This window comes from Anomaloglossus baeobatrachus, chromosome 6, assembly GCF_048569485.1.
Source record: "Anomaloglossus baeobatrachus isolate aAnoBae1 chromosome 6, aAnoBae1.hap1, whole genome shotgun sequence".
Classification (NCBI taxonomy): Eukaryota; Metazoa; Chordata; class Amphibia; order Anura; family Aromobatidae; genus Anomaloglossus; species Anomaloglossus baeobatrachus.
The window spans coordinates 397799655-397820809 of NC_134358.1; the positions used below are offsets into that span (position 1 = coordinate 397799655).

At 47.0% G+C, this 21155-nt stretch overlaps 1 protein-coding gene across 1 annotated transcript in view; it reads left to right on the forward strand.

Moving 5' to 3' along the window:
- VPS41 (VPS41 subunit of HOPS complex) overlaps window positions 1–21155 on the forward strand; it is a 358461-nt gene that overhangs the window by 137108 nt on the left and 200198 nt on the right. The window contains exon 6 of the mRNA XM_075315114.1: window positions 9607–9669. Within this exon, the coding sequence (XP_075171229.1) occupies window positions 9607–9669 (63 nt within the window). The remainder of the gene's footprint in view (window positions 1–9606; window positions 9670–21155) is intronic.

Sequence of the window (21155 nt, forward strand, 5' to 3'; positions counted from 1 at the left end):
CTGCACATAGCTTTGTTGTGAAATGCTGTGACGGTTCCAAGAAAATGTAGCTGAAACGACGAGCCAGGCCCCGTGAGAAGAAGTGTCTGCGGGCCCGCTCCATCTGCCAGCCTGCCCTGCACTGTTCACAGATAGGAAGACACCTGTCAATCAGGCCATGCCTGGCTCATTTTGTAAGCTTTTTGTAATGAAGGAGTCTATCTGGAATTCATGCTTCCCAAACCAAGATAAAGGCTATCTTAGAAAACCATTTAAAGTGAATGTCAGCAGGTTTTTTACTACCCCATCTGAGAGCAGCATAATGTAACAGAGACCCTGATTCCAGCAATATCTTACTTAGCTGTTTGCTGCAGTTTTGATATAATCACTGTTTTCTCTGCTGCAGATCTACCAGTTCTCTGAATTCTGACATCTGAATAACCTCGTCTACACCAATGATTGGCAGCTTTCTATGTTCACTGTGCATAGGCAGAAAGTGCTAATCAGTGATGGGGTCTGGGTTATATAGAGCTCATGAATATGGAAGACTATATGGCAACAAGTTTACTAGTCCTCCAGTAATGTTATCAAAACTACAGCAACCAACCCAGAAAGGGACACATCACTGGAATCGGAGTCTCTGTCTCTACACTGTTGCTCTCAGATTAGATGGCAAAAATCTGATAATGGATTCCTTTTCACCCCTTCACGACCAAGGATGTATGGTGTATATACATCTCTGGCAAAAATTAAGAGACCACTTTAAAATTGTCATTTTGTTTCTCTTTATAGGTATATTTTCCATTATATTGTAAATTGTTCTTTTATTCTATAAACTACTGACAACATGTCTCTGAATTTCCAAGCAATACAGTTTGTATTTATTTTCTGAAAATGAGAAATGGTCAAAATAATGCCTCGCTTTCACACTGCAAATAATGCAAAGAAAACAAGTTTATAATCATTTAGAAACAACAATACTAATAATGTTTTATCTCAGGAAGATTCAGAAATCAATATTTTGTAGAATGACCATGATTTTTAATCACAGCTTTCATGCCTCTTGGCTGCTTTCCAGCAGTCTTTCACACTTCTTTTGGGTGACCTTATGCCACTCCTGGTGCAAAAATGTAAGCAGTTCTTCTTTGTTTGACGGCTTGTGACTATCCATCTTCCTCTTGATTACATTCCAGAGGTTTTCAATGGGGTTCAGGTCTGGAGATTTGGACTGGCCATGACAGGGTTTTGATGTGGTTCTTCATTCACACAATGATTGACCCAGCTGTGTGGCATGGCGGATTGTCCTGCCGGAAAAACCAGTCCTCAGAGTTGGGGAACATTGCATGAGCAGGAGGAAGCAACTGTTTTTACAGGATAACCTTGTTTGCTGCTTTATTCATAAATCCTTTGCAACGTTTAATCTGCCCAATTCCAGTCTTGCTGAAGCATCCCCAGATCATCACCAATTCCCCACCAAATTTCCCAGTGGATGCATGACACTGTGGCTTTTACGCCTCTCCAGGTCTCCGAATAACCATTAAACAAGCATGTGTTGGGCAGAGCTGAAAATTAGACTCCTCAGAGAAGATTACCTTACTCCAGTTCTCTATGGTCCAATCCTTATGGTCTTTGCCAAATTTCAGCCTGGCTCTTCTTTGCTTCTCATTGATGAAAGGGGTTTTTCTAGCTTTACATGACTTGAGCCCTGCCTCTACGAGCCTGTTACGAGCTGTTCTTGCCGAGCACTTCACCCCAGCTGCCATTTGCCATTCCTTTTGTAGGTCACTTGATGTCATTCTGCGGTTGCTGAGTGACATTCGAATAAGATGAGGGTCATCCCGGCCAGTGGAGAGTTGATTTCGCCCTCCGCCGGTCTGTAGCTTTGTTGTCCCCAATGTCTGCTGCTTGACCTTGTTGTGATGGACTGTCGTCTTAAACATTTTAAAGATGGAGGTAACATGACCTTCACTGTATCCCTCTGCTAGTAAAACCAGAATTGAGCCAATCTTTTTCCTCACTTAAAATTTTTCTTTTCAACTCCTTTGCATGGTTAAAAGTTATCTTTTCATTCCTATTACTTTTGGGATATTACTAGCACTTGTTTTTCCATCCAGCTTGTCCTATTGTAAGAGGATTGTGAAGACCACAGCAGGGGTTTTTTTTATACTTTCTCTCATTAAATAAGATTTGGTTCAGGTGATCACCTAATCAGAAGCACATTAAGTAGAATGAGGTGTACTCTGGATGAAATTCAACTGACACTGGAATGGAATGGCTGTCAGACTTGTAGAGAAGCTGATTTTTATAAAACTGTGCAGTGGTCTCTTAATTTTTGCCAGAACTGTATATGTCCTTTTCCGTGTCTGTCCCTTAAATGTGACTATGGGGAGATAAGGTATGCACACCAGTGACTATGTAAGGGGAATACATGGAATAGCAGAAACTGCTGTGTGAATACTGACTTGAAAAATCCAATAGCTATATGTAAGAATGAAAATGTGAAAAATGGAACCTGCATTACTGCCATGAATATATGAATAAAGAGAAATTTAGCTACTGAATTGATCAATGCAATAGAGCCCCAACACTACGCCAAAGTATTTCTCTACGTTGGGGTCCCTAGCTTGTGTGTGTCCTCTCATGCAGTTAAAAAACTTACCGTGTATGGGAAGCTGAGACCCAGGCTATATATACGATGTGGATTGGCAATAGGTGTGTATGGGGAGGGTTCACAAACGAAAAACTACTAACAAATAAGAAATAACGTTTGGAACTCCATTCTATGTCTGAACTGGGTGCAAAAACCTAAAAAAACATCACTATGGGGAGATAAGGTATGCACACCAGTGACTATGTAAGGGGAATACATGTAATAGCAGAAACTGCTGTGTGAATACTGACATGAAAAATTCAATAGCTATATGTAAGAATGAAATGTGAAAAATGGAACCTGCATTACTGCCATGAATATATGAATAAAGAGAAATTTAGCTACTGAATTGATTAATGCAATAGAGCCCCAACACTACGCCAAAGTAGTTTGTGAACCCTCCCCATACACACCTATTGCCAATCCACATCGTATATATAGCCTGGGTCTCAGCTTCCCATACACGGTAAGTTTTTTAACTGCATGAGAGGACACACACAAGCTAGGGACCCCAACGTAGAGAAATACTTTGGCGTAGTGTTGGGGCTCTATTGCATTGATCAATTCAGTAGCTAAATTTCTCTTTATTCATATATTCATGGCAGTAATGCAGGTTCCATTTTTCACATTTCATTCTTACATATAGCTATTGAATTTTTCATGTCAGTATTCACACAGCAGTTTCTGCTATTACATGTATTCCCCTTACATAGTCACTGGTGTGCATACCTTATCTCCCCATAGTGATGTTTTTTTAGGTTTTTGCACCCAGTTCAGACATAGAATGGAGTTCCAAACGTTATTTCTTATTTGTCCCTTAAATGTGAGCTCGCGAACAGCAGAAGCGATCAGACTGTGCAGCCATAAAGTCTTCTAACAGGACTAGTAAAAATCTTTAAAAAATGTAAAAAATAAAAAAATAATTTTTTTTAATTTACAAAATTTGAAACAAAAAAAAATCCCCCACATATATTTGGTATCACCACGTTCAGAAAAGCCCAATCTATGAAAATATCAGTTAATCTTATCGGCAGACAGCATAGCGAGAAATAAAATTAAAACTGCAGAATAATGGGGTCTTTTGTTGCTGCAACATTGCAGTAAAATGCAATAACAGACGATCAAAACATTGCATCTACCAAAAATGGTATAATCCGTGATGGTTCATCCCTCATACCTCTCGTTTGGTTTATGTGCCATGGGATGAGCAATGGAGAGATCTGCATTGGTTTGTGCGGCTATGAATATGACTGGTAGAGCCTTTGCTGGTACATTAGTCGGTGTGATATACAGTACAGATCAAAAGTTTGGACACACCTTGTCATCTCTAGAACAACTGTTAAGAGGAGACTTTGTGCAGCAGGCCTTCATTGTAAAATAGCTGCTAGGAAATTAATAAGGACAGGAAACAAGCAGAAGAGACTTGTTTGAGCTAAAGAACACAAGGAATGGACATTAGACCAGTGGAAATCTGTGCTTTGGTCTGATGTGTCCAAATTTGAGATCTTTGGATCCAACCACCGTGTCTTTGTAGAAAAGGTGAACGGATGGACTGTATATGCCTGGTTCCCACCGTGAAGCATGGAGGAGGAGGTGTGATGGTGTGGGGGTGCTTTGCTGGTGACACTGTTGGGGATTTATTCAAAATTGAAGGCATACAGAACCAGCATGGCTACCACAGCATCTTGCAGCGGTGTGCTATTCCATCCGGTTTGCGTTTAGTTGGACCATCATTTATTTTTCGTCAGGACAATGACCCCAAACACACCTCCAGGCTGTGTAAGGACTATTTGACTAAGAAGGAGAGTAATAAGGTGCTACGCCAGATGACCTGGCCTCCACAGTCACCAGACCTGAACCCAATTGAGATGGTTTGGGATGAGCTGGACCGCAGAGTGAAGGCAAAAGGGCCAACAAGTGCTAAGCATCTCCGGGAACTCCTTCAAGACTGTTGAAAAACCATTTCTGGTGACTACCTCTTGAAGCTCATCAAGAGAATGCCAAGAGTGTGCAAATCAGTAATCAAAGCAAAAGGTGGCTACTTTGAAGAACCTAGAATATAAGACATATTTTCAGTTGTTTCACATTTTTTTTAAGTATTTCATTCCACGTGTTTTCATTCATAGTTTTGATGTCTTCAATGTGAATGTACAATTTTTAGTCATGAAAATAAAGAAAACTCTATGAATGAGGTGTGTCCAAACTTTTGGTCTGTACTGTATGTATATATATATATATATATATATATATATATATATATATATAATATATATATAATATATGCGTACGTGTGTGTGTGTGTGTGTATATATGGATCTAGTGTCATATGTTAGTGCCCTCAATGTTCCTGATTTCCGGCCCCTGTACTCGGGAACCTTCGTTATACACTAAGGCTGCTTTCACACATCCGGTTTGAGCCGTGCGGCTCAATCCGGCTGTGAAACCTATGCAATGGATGCGGTGAAAACACCGCATCCTTTGCATAAGTTTTTTACATGCGGCCCGTCCGTTTTTTGCCGCTTGCGGCATGCTACTGAGCATGCGCAGTGGCAAAAACCGCATGTGGCGGCCAGATGCGGTTTTTGCCGCATCGCGCCACATCCGGCATCCATAGGGATGCATAGGGAAAAGCGCCGCATCGGCCGGATGCGGCGCGATGCGTTTTTTTTTTGCAGCACAAAAAAACGTGCCAGGCAACGTTCCATCCGCCCGCCGCATCGGCTAAATCTGCCACATGCGGCAAAAAACGGACGGAACGCAAGGCCATGCGGCACTAATTAAAGTCTATGCAGGAAAAACGCAACTGGTAGCAAAAAAAAAAACGGTTGCGTTTTTCCTGCAAAGTGCCGGATTGTGCCGCATAGCAAAAACCGGAGGTGTGAAAGCAGCCTTACACGTCCTGTACTCGGACTGTCCGGCTGCTCAGTCCTGCGTCCATAATATATATGCAGAAGTGAAGCATTACACAAAGCATTCCTCTACACAACACACATTTCATAGCTAGAGTAAACACACGGCCTTTGTTTTCCTTCCAAGAACAAAGCGTCTCATTTTTTTCTGAAAACATAATATAAACAATTGTATTATTCTGTTTGTAAAGTGACATTACTCCGGAGGATGCCATAATCAGCAGAGGTAACAAAAAAGTATTGTTTATAAAATAAATGTATGTCTTTGTTCTCATTCATGTTGGTGGCAGAGACCTTGATTCCTTCTATTTAGATGGAGGAACCTTTCATTGTTGCGTTGGGCAGCCCTGCTTTTACTGCAAATGCGTCTGTGTCCAAAGTTCAGAATGTAGACAATTGTATTGTAGTAAACAGCACAGAAAAGATGGCGGCTTTGAATTCTGAGTTTTGCAACTTTTTTGCAAAAATGTCTCTTAAAGAAGTAATATTTGCATTGTTTTGTTATTTTCTCCTTTATGCCTTACTGTCACCCTCTTGCCCAGCATGATTTTCTATTATTTCAAGCAGTAGTGCAGGGAAGGCCGCTTTCACACGTTCTTTGTCTTTAAGTGATCCCGTCAGGGCTTACGCTCAACCTCCCGTAATACAGTAATCGGACGTGTGCTCCGACTGGTTCACTGACTATAATGGTGCATAAGGAGTGCTCTATTGTGCACCATTTTCGACTTATACGCCTACTGGAGGTGGACACCCAAACACAGTCTACTATGTCTAGCTCTCCGCCTCCAGTAGGCATTTGTGGCCATTAATGATGCACAGTAGAGAACACTCTGATTCCGTCTGCACCTTGGTACTCAATGGCCCTGTCAGTGCATACGTCTGAATCATGTTTTACAGGGGGTTTGGACGTAAGCCCCAATGGGACCACTGAGTGGGGGACAAACCACAGTGTTGACAGCACCCTAACAGAAAAACGTTTTCCTTGGCCAGTTGTCCAATAAGACACAACACTTGTAGGTGCCTATTGAGGGTGTATTAGGGTCACTGCCGCAGATCGTATTGGAACCGCTATGTGCCATCCACAGAAGGCTGCAAAAATGGAACCTATTCATCTCAATGAATATCCAGCAAGACGTTTACAAAATGCAACATCTATCATCTATCTAAGGTTTACTGGGAACTCCACCATTGTCAAAAACTGCTATCCCTGTGTCCTCTGTCAGTGTTTGTCAACCTGAGGTATGTGTACCCAAGAGAGTACACCACACTGCCTTAGGGGGGGCATCGTGGGTAAGAAATAGTGCTTGCCCTGCCACTGTACTGTTTCTTTAAGCACCCACCCCCACACACACATATACACACACGTACACACTAAAATAGACATGCAATGTGCTGGACAATATAAGCAGAAGTCAGCAGCTGGGCAGGAACTGTTAAAGGCTACCGTACATGCGCACGCTGTGTTTCTTGCTGCATTTATTGGTGCAGTTTTGTTGTCAGAAAGTTCTGACTTTTGACTTTCCAGCAACGTCTGAGAATTCAGATTTGCTGTGCGCACATGGCAGTTTTTTGTCTGCATTTTTTGTTACAAACTTCTGACAATCTACAGGAACTGTAATCGTCGTGGGACCTCGTATGGATTACATCTGACCTGCATCGGCATTTTGGGGGTTAGTAAAGGGGTGAAAGAGGGTGTTTTTTGTCTTTTATTCCAAATAAAGGATTTTTTCAGTGTTTTTGCTTATTTCTTTTCACTTATAGTTTAGTAATGGGATGTGTCTATGAGACCCCTCCCCCCCATTACTAATCTAGGGCTTAGTGGCAGTTGTGGACTGCCATTAACTCCTTATTACCTTGATTGCCCCCACACCAGGGCAAGCTGGAAGAGCCAGGTGAAGTGCTGGGATTGTCGTATCTAATGGTTGCGACAATTCTGGGCAGCTGCATGGTGCTATTTTTAGGCTGGGGGACTCCCAATAATCATGGGTCTTGCCAGTCTGAGAATACCAGCCCCTAGCTGTCGGTCTTTATCATGGCTAGGTATCAAAATTGGGGGAACCGCACACTGTTTTTTTAATGTTTTATTTCAATAACTTAGAAACAAAAAAAGTCAAGATAAGCATATGGCTGGGGGCAGCAGCTTGTAGTCGTAGGCTTTATCTGTGCTGGGTATCATAATATGCCTACACCAATTATTTTATTCATTTACGTTAACTGTATGCTATAGACCTGCAGACCGCTTCTGTGATTCGAAGCGTCAGATAAGCTGTCACACAGGCTGGGGGCGCTGTCTGACTGCAACCAATCACAGACACCGGTGGTCAGGGGAAGCAATGAATATGCATGAGCTTAATGAGTGACCATCGAGAAAGAATGAGCAGCCAAGGGATCAGTTACAGCAGTGCCAGAGACTCTAAGTATAGAGCGCTCTCCTTTATTATTTTTTTATTTATTTTGACTTTATTTTTTTAGTTCCTGAGTGCCTGATCTGGATCTATACCCAGAATTCCCTGAGAACTCTGACCCGTCACTCTGGTGCCTTTGAACTCGCGGGGGTCAGACTTTACAGTTTTATATTTTTTAGGGAGAAGTAGTGACAAGAATTTATTTCTGTCATTTTAATTTTCTTGTTACGGCATTTACCAATCGGGTTAATTCCCGACATGGTCAGTTTATGTTCTTGCGCTTTCGTTTTTTCCTTTCTTCCAGTTGCCATAACTTTTTTTTTCTTTTGTCCACACAGATGTGTGAGGGCTTGTTTTTTGCTGGACGAGTGGTACTTTTCAATATTTATTTATATATATAATATACAGTGCTGGCCAAAAGTATTGGCACCCCTGCAATTCTGTCAGATAATTCTCAGTTTCTTCTTGAAAATGATTGCAGTCACAAATTCTTTGGTATTATTATCTTCATTTATTTTGCTTGCAATGAAAAAACATAAAAGAGAATGAAACAAAAATCAAATCATTGATCATTTCACATAAAACTCCAAAAATGGGCCAGACAAAATTATTGGCACCCTAAAGCGGGCTTTACACGCTATGATATATCTAACGAAATGTCGGCGGGGTCACGTCGAAAGTGACGCACATCCGACATCGTTAGAGATATCATAGCGTGTGACCGCTACGTGCGACGGTGAACGAGCAGTGGGGTCTTCCTGGGTATCCTACCATACAGTCCCTTTTCATTCAGACGCCGACAGATAGTACGGGTTGGCACTGTTGTACCCTCGGACTGCAGGGCAGCTTGCACTTGTTTGGATGTTAGTTGAGGTTCTTTATCCACCATCCGCAAAATCTTGCGTTGAAATCTCTCGTCAATTTTTCTTTTCCTTCCACATCTAGGGAGGTTAGCCACAGTGCCATGGGCTTTAAGCTTCTTGATGACACTGCGCACCGCAGACACAGGAATTTTCAGGTCTTTCGAGATGGACTTGTAGCCTTGAGATTGCTCATGCTTCCTCACAATTTGTATTCTCAAGTCCTCAGACAGTTCTTTGGTCTTCTTTCTTTTCTTTTCTCCATGCTCAATGTGGTACACACAAGGACACAGAATACAGTACATTATTTTGTATTACTGTAATAAGTTTGTGTAAATACAGTAAATATTTTTGGGTTGTGGAACGAATTGTCTGTGTTTCAATTATTTCCTAAGGGAAAATTCGCTTTGATATAAGAGTAATTTGGTTTAAGAGCACACTCCCACAACCAAATATGCTCGTAATCCAAGGTTCCACTGTATATATAAAATTTTGATATTTTTATATTTTTTAAATTGTTTTTACAGCGTCCATTATACGAGGGGGGTTGGGGGGGGTTGTCGCCATTTTCCAAAACCCATAACATTTTCATTTTTTTGGGTTGATGAAGCTGTATTAATAACCTCTTTAATATTCCATCACATCTCTGAAGAATATCCTCAGGTTCAATCATGCAATTAGTTAATGCTATTGGTAATAAGTACTAGTGACTGATATTAATAACTGCTGTACATGGCGAGGATTTGTACCATAGCTAGTAATACTTGTTGACTCCCCTTAATATTACATCCTTTTTATTACAGGTTCAGGTGTTTGGGCTTTATTCAAGAGAAGGATTACATGAAATATTTGACTGCCCGATAAAGGTGAGTACATCTGCTTATAGCCACATTATGAGAGTGTGGGGGGGGGTTATTTCTATTTTTGTAATACTTTCCACTGGGTTCCTTTTATGTCATGAATGAGCATTTTCTATTTCTCTATCGCTTTCATTGGGGGACACAGGACCATGGGTGCATGCTGCTGTGACTAGGAGGCTGACACTAAGTAGACATAAAAAAAGTTAGCTCCTCCCTAGCAGTGTTCACCCTGAGCCGGAGGCGGATCTATGCCAGTTTTTTGCTTAGTGTCGTAGGAGGCTGAAGTGGGCCCATATATCTGTGGGCCAACCTCAGCCTAGGCTATTCCTTTTTTTCCGTTTTTTTTCGTGCTATACGGCGCCGCTCCGCCTTCTCATCTTTCTAGGTTTTTTGTCTCTTCTGCAGGATTAAAGTCCCCGCATCAGAGAGAACCCTCGCCCTCTCCTCCCCTCCGGGTACCGTCCCCAGGGTTGTCTGAGGCTCGAGACGCCAGGCCCTATCCCCCTCCTGCCCCATGGTACCGGCCCAGGGGCTGCTTGGGGTCGAACATTTTTATTTTTGTAAGGGCACACTCCCCGTTGACCCCTATGGTACCGTCCCAAGGGGTGCTTCTGGTGGAGGCGGCGAGGAATCTCTGCTACCCAGGACCCGATGTCAGGATCACAGGCTGCAGCGCAGGAGCGCTCACAGCACCAGGCTTCCCCCAGCGTTCTTCCTTCTACCCTGGGCCCAGGCAGTGGATTTCTTCATGCAGCGCAGGAGCGCTCTGCAGCGTTCCACAAGCTCCCCAGCGCTTCCCCCCTGGTGCCTCCCAGAGGCAGACTGGACTCACCGGCAGCCGCAGCATCAGAGGATGGGGCCGTGGATCAGAGCGACGCAGGTAGGCTGTTCTCCGCGCGCAGCGCTGCGCTCCCGGCGGCCGCTCAGTAATTTAGCCCCCGGCTTCGGGCCTACCTCAGGCTGGAGCGCTCCGCCCCCCTGTTTGCATGCGCGCTTTTCCGGCCACCCCCCCCTCTTCTTCTGCCCGGAGACAGCCAGCTCAGTCCTGCAGCACGCCCCCCATTCCTCCCAGCGCCCCCTACGATGCAGGATCCAGGGAGAGGATCACCGCTGCAGCGCAGGAGCGCTCAGCAAATCCAGGCCTCCCCAGCGTTCACTTCTTCCCTGGGCCCAGGCAGAGGATCGTGGTGACCACAGCGCAGGAGCGCTCGGCAGTTCTCCCCAGGCATCTCTCCGGCAGGCAGGATGGGGCCGAGGATCACAGCGACGCCGGCACAACGCAGGTAAGACTCCTCTGCGCTGCGCTCCCGGTGGGCCACCCACTACTCTAGCCCCCTGTTCCGGCCTGCCTCAGGTCTTCAGTCCTCCGCCTCCCCGTTTGCGCTTGTTTTTTTCCCAAGCTGTACCCCTGCATTTCCTGCCCGGTCCCAAGCCGGCCAGCCCCCCTACTGTAAAAAGAAAAAAAAATGAAGGGCTGCGTTTCTTTCTCCAGCAATGCTGTCCCCGCAGTTTCTAAGACCTCTGCTGACCTTAACCCTAGCCTCCCCATCCAAACCAGGGCCCCTTTATAGTTTCTTATGCATGCACAGCCTGCTAGGTAAATTGCTCCCAAGCCAGGCTACGCCCCCCGCTCTGCTTGCACCCCAAACCATCCTGTCACCGCCAGCACCCGAGCTCCGCTGCGCTCCTTACCCCGAGTGGTAAGACCCCCTATCCTAGTCTGTGGACTCTCTGCCAAGGGCGTCTATGACCATCGCGCAGGCGTTGCAGTCGTTCCCTACGCCCGGGACATGCTCCCCCGGTCCAGGTGGCTCTGGACTACAGTCGGTCTGATCCAGACCCTACTACTGGAGCGCAGAAGGGGACCTGCTGGGCCTCCTCTCAACCCCTCCCGGAAATCTCTATCACCTCCAGGCCCCGAGTGCTCCTCGTCTCCGTGACCGGCCGACCTTTTTTCAGGAGAAGAGTCGGATGCAGCCTCGATGCTGATTCCAGATCAGAGGGCTGATGTCAGAGGTAGGGTGGATAGTCCGGTCAAAGCGGTAAGTCATACACAAAAGCCCCAGACGGGCTCCGTGACTACCCGGTGCTTGCATGTCTCCTTCAAACAGGTTAAACGGGCACACAGGCAATTCGGTAACCATCCAGACTTTGCTGAAATTCTATACAAGCACAGACGACAACCGGTCAAGATATTCAACAATGGTAGGTTGTTTGATTTACTTTCCCCCTTCCCTGAGGCTCCCAGGAAGTAATGGGCAGGCTCGCCTATGGTCGTCCTTCGTTTTTTTTCCGTCTGTCATCTTCCAGTACTATCTCTCCCGCACAGGGCATCGCTCCAAGACGCCACGGATCAAAACACCGAGAGAGTTGCCTGTTCAGTTTTTTCTTCAGACGACAGGCACGGTTCCCCTACCACCTTCGCCGCCATCCGGCTGGCAGCATCCATGATGTCCTGGGACGATAACCTCCACAACGGTCTTCGCGCGGGATCGAGCAATCCGAAGTTCACAACATGGCTACACAGATTGCTCTAGTGGGTGAGTACATACTCATCGCAGCTCTGTCAGCAACCTACTGCGCACTGCAGGCGGCTAGCAGCACGGGGGGCCATCTGTCGGGCGATCTGGCTCAGAGCATGGTATGCGTACGCGGCTTCTAGGATATCACTTACAGCCCTCCCCGTTACAGGAGGTCGTCTGTTTTGGGGACTGGCTGGATCAGATTATCGACGAGATCACAGGAGCTTCGGTTCCACACACACAAGAAAACCAGGTTCCCGCAGAGGAACAGGAAGATTCTGTTCCTCAATACATACCTTTTCGGGCGTGTCTCAGCCACGCCAGCCGTCAAAGACGACGTCCGGATCACAGCGATACCCCGCTAGATGACTCCTGTTGTCGCGCGCGGGCGCAGACCAGGTGGAGGTGGGGGCGCCTGTATCATCTCAATCAAGTCTGGCGGACTTGGATCACGGACGCCTGGATCGGAGAGATGCTGGTCGCAGGGTACATAATAGAGTTGTTCAGCAAGTCTATCGTCGGACATACGGGTCACACCTAATTTGCCAACAGAACAGATGTTTCCTGCGTTTCGCAATAGCAGACGATCATTTTTGGTGATTCCGTACCTGGACGCCTTGCCGATCAGGGGTTCTTCTTTTTGGCGACTGTTTCCTAAGTGTTCAGGTCACCATAAATATCCTGTCCCGACTCGGCTAGCTCATCAATCGGAAGAAGCCCTCTCTGACCCCGGCCAGTAGGATTACCTGTTTAGGCATGGAGTTCGATACCATCCAAGGACGCGTCTCCCTCCAAAGAGACCTCCAGATCCTCCGTCACTCCAAGCTGGAGAGTCCTCAGTCAGATGGTGGCGGCAATAGAGGCGGTTCCGTTTACCGCTTCCACCTTCGTCTCCTGCAGCTGACTTGGTCGAACAGATGGGACAATTCTCTATTCACCTTGAATCGCAGGATCCAATTGTTTCCGGGAACCCGCCGCTCGCTTCTATGGTGGGCCAGCGGCCCTCGTCGGTCCAGAGGAATGTTCTTCATACCAGTACACTGGCAGCCAGTCACCACGCTGACTGGGGAGCGGTGTTCCGAACCACACGGCTCACGGTCGGTGGTCCTCCCAGGAGAGCCGTCTGCCTATCAATTTTTTTTTAGGGATCAGAGTTTTTTCTCCGAGCCCTACAGATTTTTCAGCCCTTCATACAAGAATCGCCATCCAGGATCCAGTCGGACATCACCCGGGCGGAACAAGGAGCGTCATGGCGATGACATAGGTGAATAAGATCTTACAGTGGGCATAACCTCACCTCTCCAGAATTTGTCCGCAATCTTTTTTCCGCCGTGGAGAACAGAGAGGCTTTCGAATGGATCTGCCTAAGATGAGGTATTCCGAAGGTGGACCTGATGCCCTCTCGATTCAACAATCAAGTCACACAGTTCATCTCCCTTTACCACGACCGGCAAGCGCCAGGAGTCGACGCTTGCATACCTCCGGGGAATCAGCTTTCAGCTTTCCCTTCATCCTTCTCCCGCTTCCACTGATCCCAAGAGTCCTCAAGAAACTCAGGGGGGCATCCCAGTGTCTCTCATTGCCATGGATTGACCCAGGCAAGCGTTGTTCGCAGAGCTCACGCAGCTTATCAGACACCCCATGGTAGCTTCCAGATCGTCTGAACTTCCTGTCGTAAAGTCCTCTTTTCCATCAATGTTTAGGGGGTTCTCGTTTCCTCCGCATGGCTGTGGAACCATGGCTACTAGCCCAGGCAGGCTTTATCCCACAGGTGATACAGACTATGGTCAGAACTCAGAAGCCTCCATCTTCAAACATCTACTACCGCACCAGAAATGCCTTCTTTCAAGAGTGTGAGCTCAACGTTAGCTCATCTCCACTGGATCTGTCACTCCCAGCGTTACTGGCCTTCCCACAGTCAGGCTTACAGGCGGGTCTCTCGCTAGCAACCTTCAAAGGGCAGGTGTCATCTCGATCTGTATTTCCAGAGAAATCTTGCATCTCGGCCGCAAGTCAGGCCGTTCATCTAAGGAGTCGTCCATCTGGCACCGCTAGATCGTTTCCTGCTAGAACCGTGAGACCTCCAGCGGGCTGAAGGGTCTCTTCAATTAGCCCCGTTCGATCCTCAATCTCACGCCTATCCGGGAAGGTGGTTTTTGTTGATAGCAGTCACTTCAATCAGTGGAAGGTCTGAACAGTCAGCCCTCTCATGCGGGTCTATCTTTTTTCTTGTTTCCACCAAGACAAGGTTGTTCGGCACCCGTCTCAGGTTTTTTCCTAACGAAAGTAGTATCTGAATGGGGTGATCGTGCTTCCATCCTTCAGTCTAGCCTCCATTCGATCCTCGGAGAGGTCACGGCTTACACCGGATCTACTGCGAGCTCGGAGGAGTTACGTTTCGAGATCCGCGCCCTTCTGCAACTCAGACTACCTATTCGTCCTGCCTACTGTGCCCAGGAGGGGCATACCGGCGTCCAAGGCTACCATTGCAAGTTGGATCAGGCCGACCATATCAGAGGCCTGCAGGATTAGAGTCAGGTTTTTCTCCGAAGAGTGTAAAAGCCTTTCCACCTGTGCAATTGTGGCGTCTAGGACAATCAAACGCAGGCGTCAGCCGAGCAAGTCTACAGAGCCGCCGCGTGGTCAAGCTTTTCATACCTTTTCCGGGGTTTCCAGGATACAGCAAGCGGCTGTCGCACACCTATGATAAGTCGGTATACTTTTGCACCGAGCATTCTTACAGAGTTTTGGATATGTTTTGAATCTGTATGATTGCTCCTGTTCCCACCCAGGGACTGCTTTTGGACGTCCCATGGTCCTGTGTCCCCCAATGAAAACGATAGAGAAAGAAGGATTTTTGTGTACTCACCGTAAAATCTCCTTCTCTGAGTCTTCATTGGGGGACACAGCACCCACCCTGTTTGGATATTGGGTTGCTCTTAGTTTGCCGGATGTTACTGGTTCTTTATGGGAACACGTTCTTCTGTACCCGGCTTATTTATGTGTATATATATATATATATATATATATATATATATAATATATATTTATATACAGTATAGGTTTAGATAAGATACTGTGTTTCTTGTCATTACCTTGATTAGTTATGGTTGTTCAGGTTTCTCCTACTACTGCTTGTACACTAAACTGGCATAGATCCGCCTCCAGCTCAGGGTGTACACTGCTAGGGAAGAGCTAACTTTTTTATGTCTACTTAGTGTCAGCCTCCTAGTCACAGCAGCATACACCCATGGTCCTGTGTCCCCCAATGAAGACTCAAAGAAAGAGATTTTACGGTGAGTACACAAAAATCCTTCTTTTTAATTACTATCCTCAAATAATGACAGCGAGATGCTTTCAGAATGATTATGTACGTTGTGTTTCTACACGATCTCCTGGGAATAACAGAAGCTACATTACTACTGTCCCTTACTGTATATCCTTCTACTTATATTCACCACCACAATGACCGTATGTATCCATGATGGTTACACCCAAAAGTGGGGTACTTCGCCATAGCATTATTGACCTAAGGATGTGAAGAAGTGGAGATCAAGATTTAAAGCCGTTAAAAGGAATATGCTGCCCATACCTTAATCTCCTGTCATTGTGACTTCCTAACACTGATTTTTAGAACTTCTACTTAGTCGGATATGACAGTAACATTGACAGCCTAGACCCCACATCACGGGGACAACCAGAATGTTCTCATTTAGTGACAGCTACATCAAACAATACAAGTCTAGATCCTACATGGTAGTGATAGTCGGGGTGTCTTCATCACAGTCACAGCGACATCACTAAATAATAGCCTAGACCAGGGGTCTCAAAATTGGTTGGGTGTAGGGGCCACACAGAGAAAACAACCATTTGGGGGACCGCATTCTTTGCAGGAGAAAGTGACATTTTTATTGGAAGCGTACATTTTTTTTTTTTTACACACCTTTGGATCACTGTTTTTAAACATTTTTCACTTGTTTATTATAAAAAGACGTGCACATAATAAATATATATATATATATATATATATATATATATATATATATATATATATAATATATAAAAAACATTTCTGATGGTAAAAAAAATGTCATGCCTCCTTTCGATTTTTTTTTTTTTTTTTTTCTTTTACATCTTATCCCTTTCTTGTAACTAATAGTTTTACAATTGGCAATATATAGTAATTTTGGCCAACATCTTTTAGTAATGTCTACCATCCTGTTGTAATGTGCCCATCCTAGTCCCCATCCTGTAGTAATGAGCCCATCTTTGCCACAATTCTATAGCAATGTCCCCATCTTATAGTAATCTGCGTATCCTTGTCCCCATCCAGTAGTAATGTGCCTATCCTTGTCCCCATCTTGTAGTAATGTGCCCATTCTTGTCTCCTTGTAGTAATGTGCCCTTCCTAGTCCTCATCCTATAGTATTGTGCCCATCCTTGTCCCCATCCTATACTAATGTCCCCATCCTATAGTAAATGTGCCTATCCTTGTCCCATCCTATACGAATGTTCCCATCCTATAGTAATGTGCCCATCCTTGTCCCATCCTATACGAATGTTCCCATCCTATAGTAATGTGCCCATCCTTGTCCCATCCTATACGAATGTTCCCATCCTATAGTAATGTGCTCATCCTTGCCCCCATCTTGTAGTAATATCCCCAGCCTTGTCACCATCCTATAATTATGTGCCCATTTTATAGTAATGTCCCCAGCCTTGTCCCCATCCTAAAGTAATATGTCCATCCTTTAGTAATGTGTGCCATCATTGTCCCCTTTTAATAATCTGCCCATGCAGGGTCCTCTTCTTGTAGTAATGTGCCCTTTCCTGGTCCTCTTCTTGTAGTTATGTCCCATACTGGTCCCCTATTGTTCCGTTCTTCATATACACAAAAAAATAACACCATTCTTCTCACCGGTCCCCCGTTTCCTTGGCTGCCTCTTCTCTGGTGCAGGGACCGCAGCTTTATTTCAGATGAACATTTTGCCGGCGTTGCGCTCCCATAGTGAAGCTCTCTCTGCATAACTTTTCCAATACAGTCGTCCGCCAATCAGAGGCAAGCAGCCGAGGTCATACACCTCAGCTGCTCTGATTGCCCGTCAGCATCCATTGGAGGAATAGTTGTGCACAGAGAGCTTGACTCCTGTTAAAGCATGTAATCAGCTGCTGCAGAGTCCACGTGCTTAAAAAGCCGAAGCAGATCAGGAACAAAGTTAATGTGGAACTATTACTGCGCTGCTGAAGATATAACATACCATATTTTTCGGACTATAAGACGCACTTTTTCCCCCCAAATGTTGGGGTAAAGTGGGGGGTGCGTCTTATAGTCTGAATGTAGGGCTGCGGGGGAATGAGGGTGCGGAGGTGGAGCGGGTCATCGGCGGAACGAGCAGGCTGTAGCAGCCTGCCGTGACCACGTGGACCCGCTCATTTAATATGCACGTCCATCATCCCGCCCATCATCTCTCAGCGCTGAAGCCAGCGCTGACAGGTGGGCGGGGTGAAGGGCGGGGAATGCGCGCATATTAAACAGCCTGCTCGCATGATCACCCCTGGCAACTACAGCCTGGAGTGATCATGTGCGACTGTATACACTGGCCCCCGCGCATCATCATCAGTGCGGGGTGCAGTGAATCAGTATAACTCACCGGCCACGATCCCTGCAGCTCCGCGATCTCCTCCTGTCTGTGCCGGCAGCGGCTGTGTGAGGAGACTAGCGGTGTGCACAGCGATGACGTCATCGCTGTGCGCACGTGTCCACAGGAGGACATCGCGATGCTGCGGGGATCGTGGCCGGCTCCACACTCCAGTGCTGCTGCTGACACAGACGGAGGAGGAGTGATGCTGCAGGGAGTGAGGTAAGGTGAGTATGAATGTTTATGTTTTTTTTATGTGCCACAGGATGTGGGCCGTATACCAGGATGAGGGTATAGCAGGATGGGGGTATGAAGCAGGATGAGGGTATATTATGAGCAGGATGGGGGTATATTCTGAGCAGGATGGGGGTATATACTGAGCAGGATGGGGGTTTATACTGAGCAGGATGGGGGTATATACTGAGCAGGATGGAGGTATATACTGAGCAGGATGGGGGTATATTATTAGCAGGATGGGGGTATATGAGCAGGATGGGGGGTATATGAGCAGAATGGGGCTATATGAGCAGGATGGGGCTATATGAGCAGGATGGAGGTATATTATGAGCAGGATGGGGGTATATTATGAGCAGGATGGTGGTATGTTATGAGCAGGATGGGGATATATGAGCGGGATGGGAGTATATGAGCGGGATGGGGGTATATGAGCAGGATGGGGTTATATGAGCAGGATGGGGGTATATAGCAGGATGGAGGTATATAGCAGGATGGGGCCATATGCTAGGGTGGGTTATATAGCAGGACTAGATGGTGGCCCGATTCTAACGCATCGGGTATTCTAGAATTTATTGTGTAGTTAATGTATTATTTTTGTTATATAGATAGATAGATGTTGTGTGTAGTTGCCAAGTGTTTGTGTAGGGCGCTGTAAATGTTCTGGGTGTTGTCTGGGTGTAAAGGTGTGTGAGAGCGGCGTTGTGTGTGTTGCGTTGTTTGTGGAGCGCTGTTTGTCTGCAGCGTTGTGTGTGTGTAGTGCTGTGGGTGTTGTGCGGTTTGTGTGTGTGTGTGGTGCGTGTTTGTGTTTTGGGGAAGGTATGTTTTGTACAGTGTGTGTGTGTGTGTGCTGCGCAGTGTGTGCGTATATATGTGTGTGCCGTGGTGTTTGTGGGTTGGATGTTGTGTGTGTGCGGCGTTGTCTGTGTGTATGGGTGTCTGTGTGGGGCGGTGTTTGTTGTTCCCAGTGTGTGTGTGGTGTGTTGTGTGTGTGTGTGTGTTTTGGGGGGAGGTCTGCACCCCCATCGTACTCCATCCCCCATGCTACGCACCCCCCATCATGCTCCATCCCCCATGCTGCGCACCCCCATCATGCTCCATCCCCCATGCAGCGCACCCCCCATCGTGCTCAATCCCCCATGCTGCGCACCCCCATCATGCTCCATAACCCATGCTGCGCACCCCCATCATGCTCCATCCCCCATCCTGCGCACCCATATCGTGCTCCGTCCTCCATGCTGCGCACCCCCATCATGCTCCATCCCCCATCCTGCACACCCCTATTGTGCTTCATCCCCCCATGCTGCGCACCCCCCATTGTGCTTCATCCCCCAATGCTGCGCACCCCCCATCGTGCTCCATCCCCCATGCTGCGCACCCCTCAGAGAGGAGTATAATAGGTGGGCTATAATAGGAGGAGTATAATAGGAGGAGCAGTCCTGGGGAGAGAGGAGATTAATAGGAGGAGTAGTCCTGGGGGGACAGGAGTATAATAGGAAGAGTAGTCCTGGGGGGAGAGGAGTATAATAGGAGGAGTAGTCCTGGGGGACAGGAGTATAATAGGAGAAGTAGTCCTGGAGGTGAGGAGTATAATTGGAGGAGTAGTTCTGGGGGGAGAGGAGTATAATAGGAGGAGTAGTCCTAGGGGTTGAGGAGTCTAATAGGTGGAGTAGTCCTGGGGGGAGGTGTCTATTAGGAGGAGTAGTCCTGGGGGGGAGGTGTCTAATAGTCATCCTATTGAGAAGGCTCTGCCCAGTTTAAACATTCATAGAACTGTAAAGTACTGTACTATTTATTGGCCACAGCCTTATTCAGGCATTCTGAATCCTTGTTTATAATACCAGAGGGCCCTCATATGGGTAAGGCCACTTCTAAAGCAACTATTGCCCTATGGATCAATATTAGAGATATTCCTAATATGGGAAAGCCGGCCGCAGCCTCACTCACCTCCCCGCTTGTCTCCCGTCCAGCTCCTTCTGGGCATGTGGCTGTGCCGCGCTGATTGGTGGCCGTCACTAACAAACATAGCCGCACACAGTGCACACTGACACTGTTGTATATACATGACAGGAGGGGCTGGGGGCTATAGTATATAAATAAGAGGAGGGGCTGGAGGCATAGACATCACTGGAGGGCATAGATGTTACTGGGGTAGCATACAACTCTGGGGGGCCTACACATACAGCTCTGGGGTGGCAGCGCATATGGCTCTGGAGTGGCAGCGCATATGGCTCTGGGGGTCCGCACATATGGCTCTGGGGTGGCAGCGCAATACGGCTCTGGGGTGGCAGGGCATACAGCTCTGGGGTGGCAGCACATATGGCTCTATAGGGCTGCTCATACGGCTCTGGGGGTGGCAGCACATACGGCTCTTGGGTGGCAGCACATACGGCTCTGGGGGTCCCATACAGTTCAAGGGGGGCACCTACTGCTCTGAGAGTGCCCATACAGCTCAGGAGTGGCGGACCATACAGATCAGGGGTTGTGTAACATACAGCTCAGGCGGAGGGGGAGCCCATACAGATCGGGGGGTAGAACATACAGCTCAGAAGGGGGAACCCCATACAGATCGGCGGGGTGCATACAGATCTAGGGGGGTAGAACATACAGCTGAGAAGGGGGGAGCATTCAGATCAAGGTGGGTGGAACAAATCGCTCAGGAGGGCGACACCATACAGATCGGGTGGGGTGGAACATACAGCTAAGGAGGGGGGCATACAGATCGGGGGGGTGGAAAATACAACTCAGGAGGGGGGAGCGTACAGATCGGGGGGTGAAACATACAGCTCAGGAGTGGGGCTCATACAAATATCAAGAGTGGGGACACAAACCGCTCAGGAGGGGGAACACCATACACATCAGGGGGTGAAACATACAGCATCGATAGCCACTCACTGTGCTCAGTGTGCTGCGCTGTGGCTCCTCTTAATCTGTGGGACTGGAGCACACCGCAAGGTAGCCTCCGCCCACTGATGAACTTCAATGCAGAAAAAGCACGGAGCATTCAGAAGTGAATGCTGTGTGGCTTAAAGGGCTGGCAACCGCACTATCCAGGATAGTGCAGTTGCCAGCCCAAGCACTGCGGTCCCCGGAACTC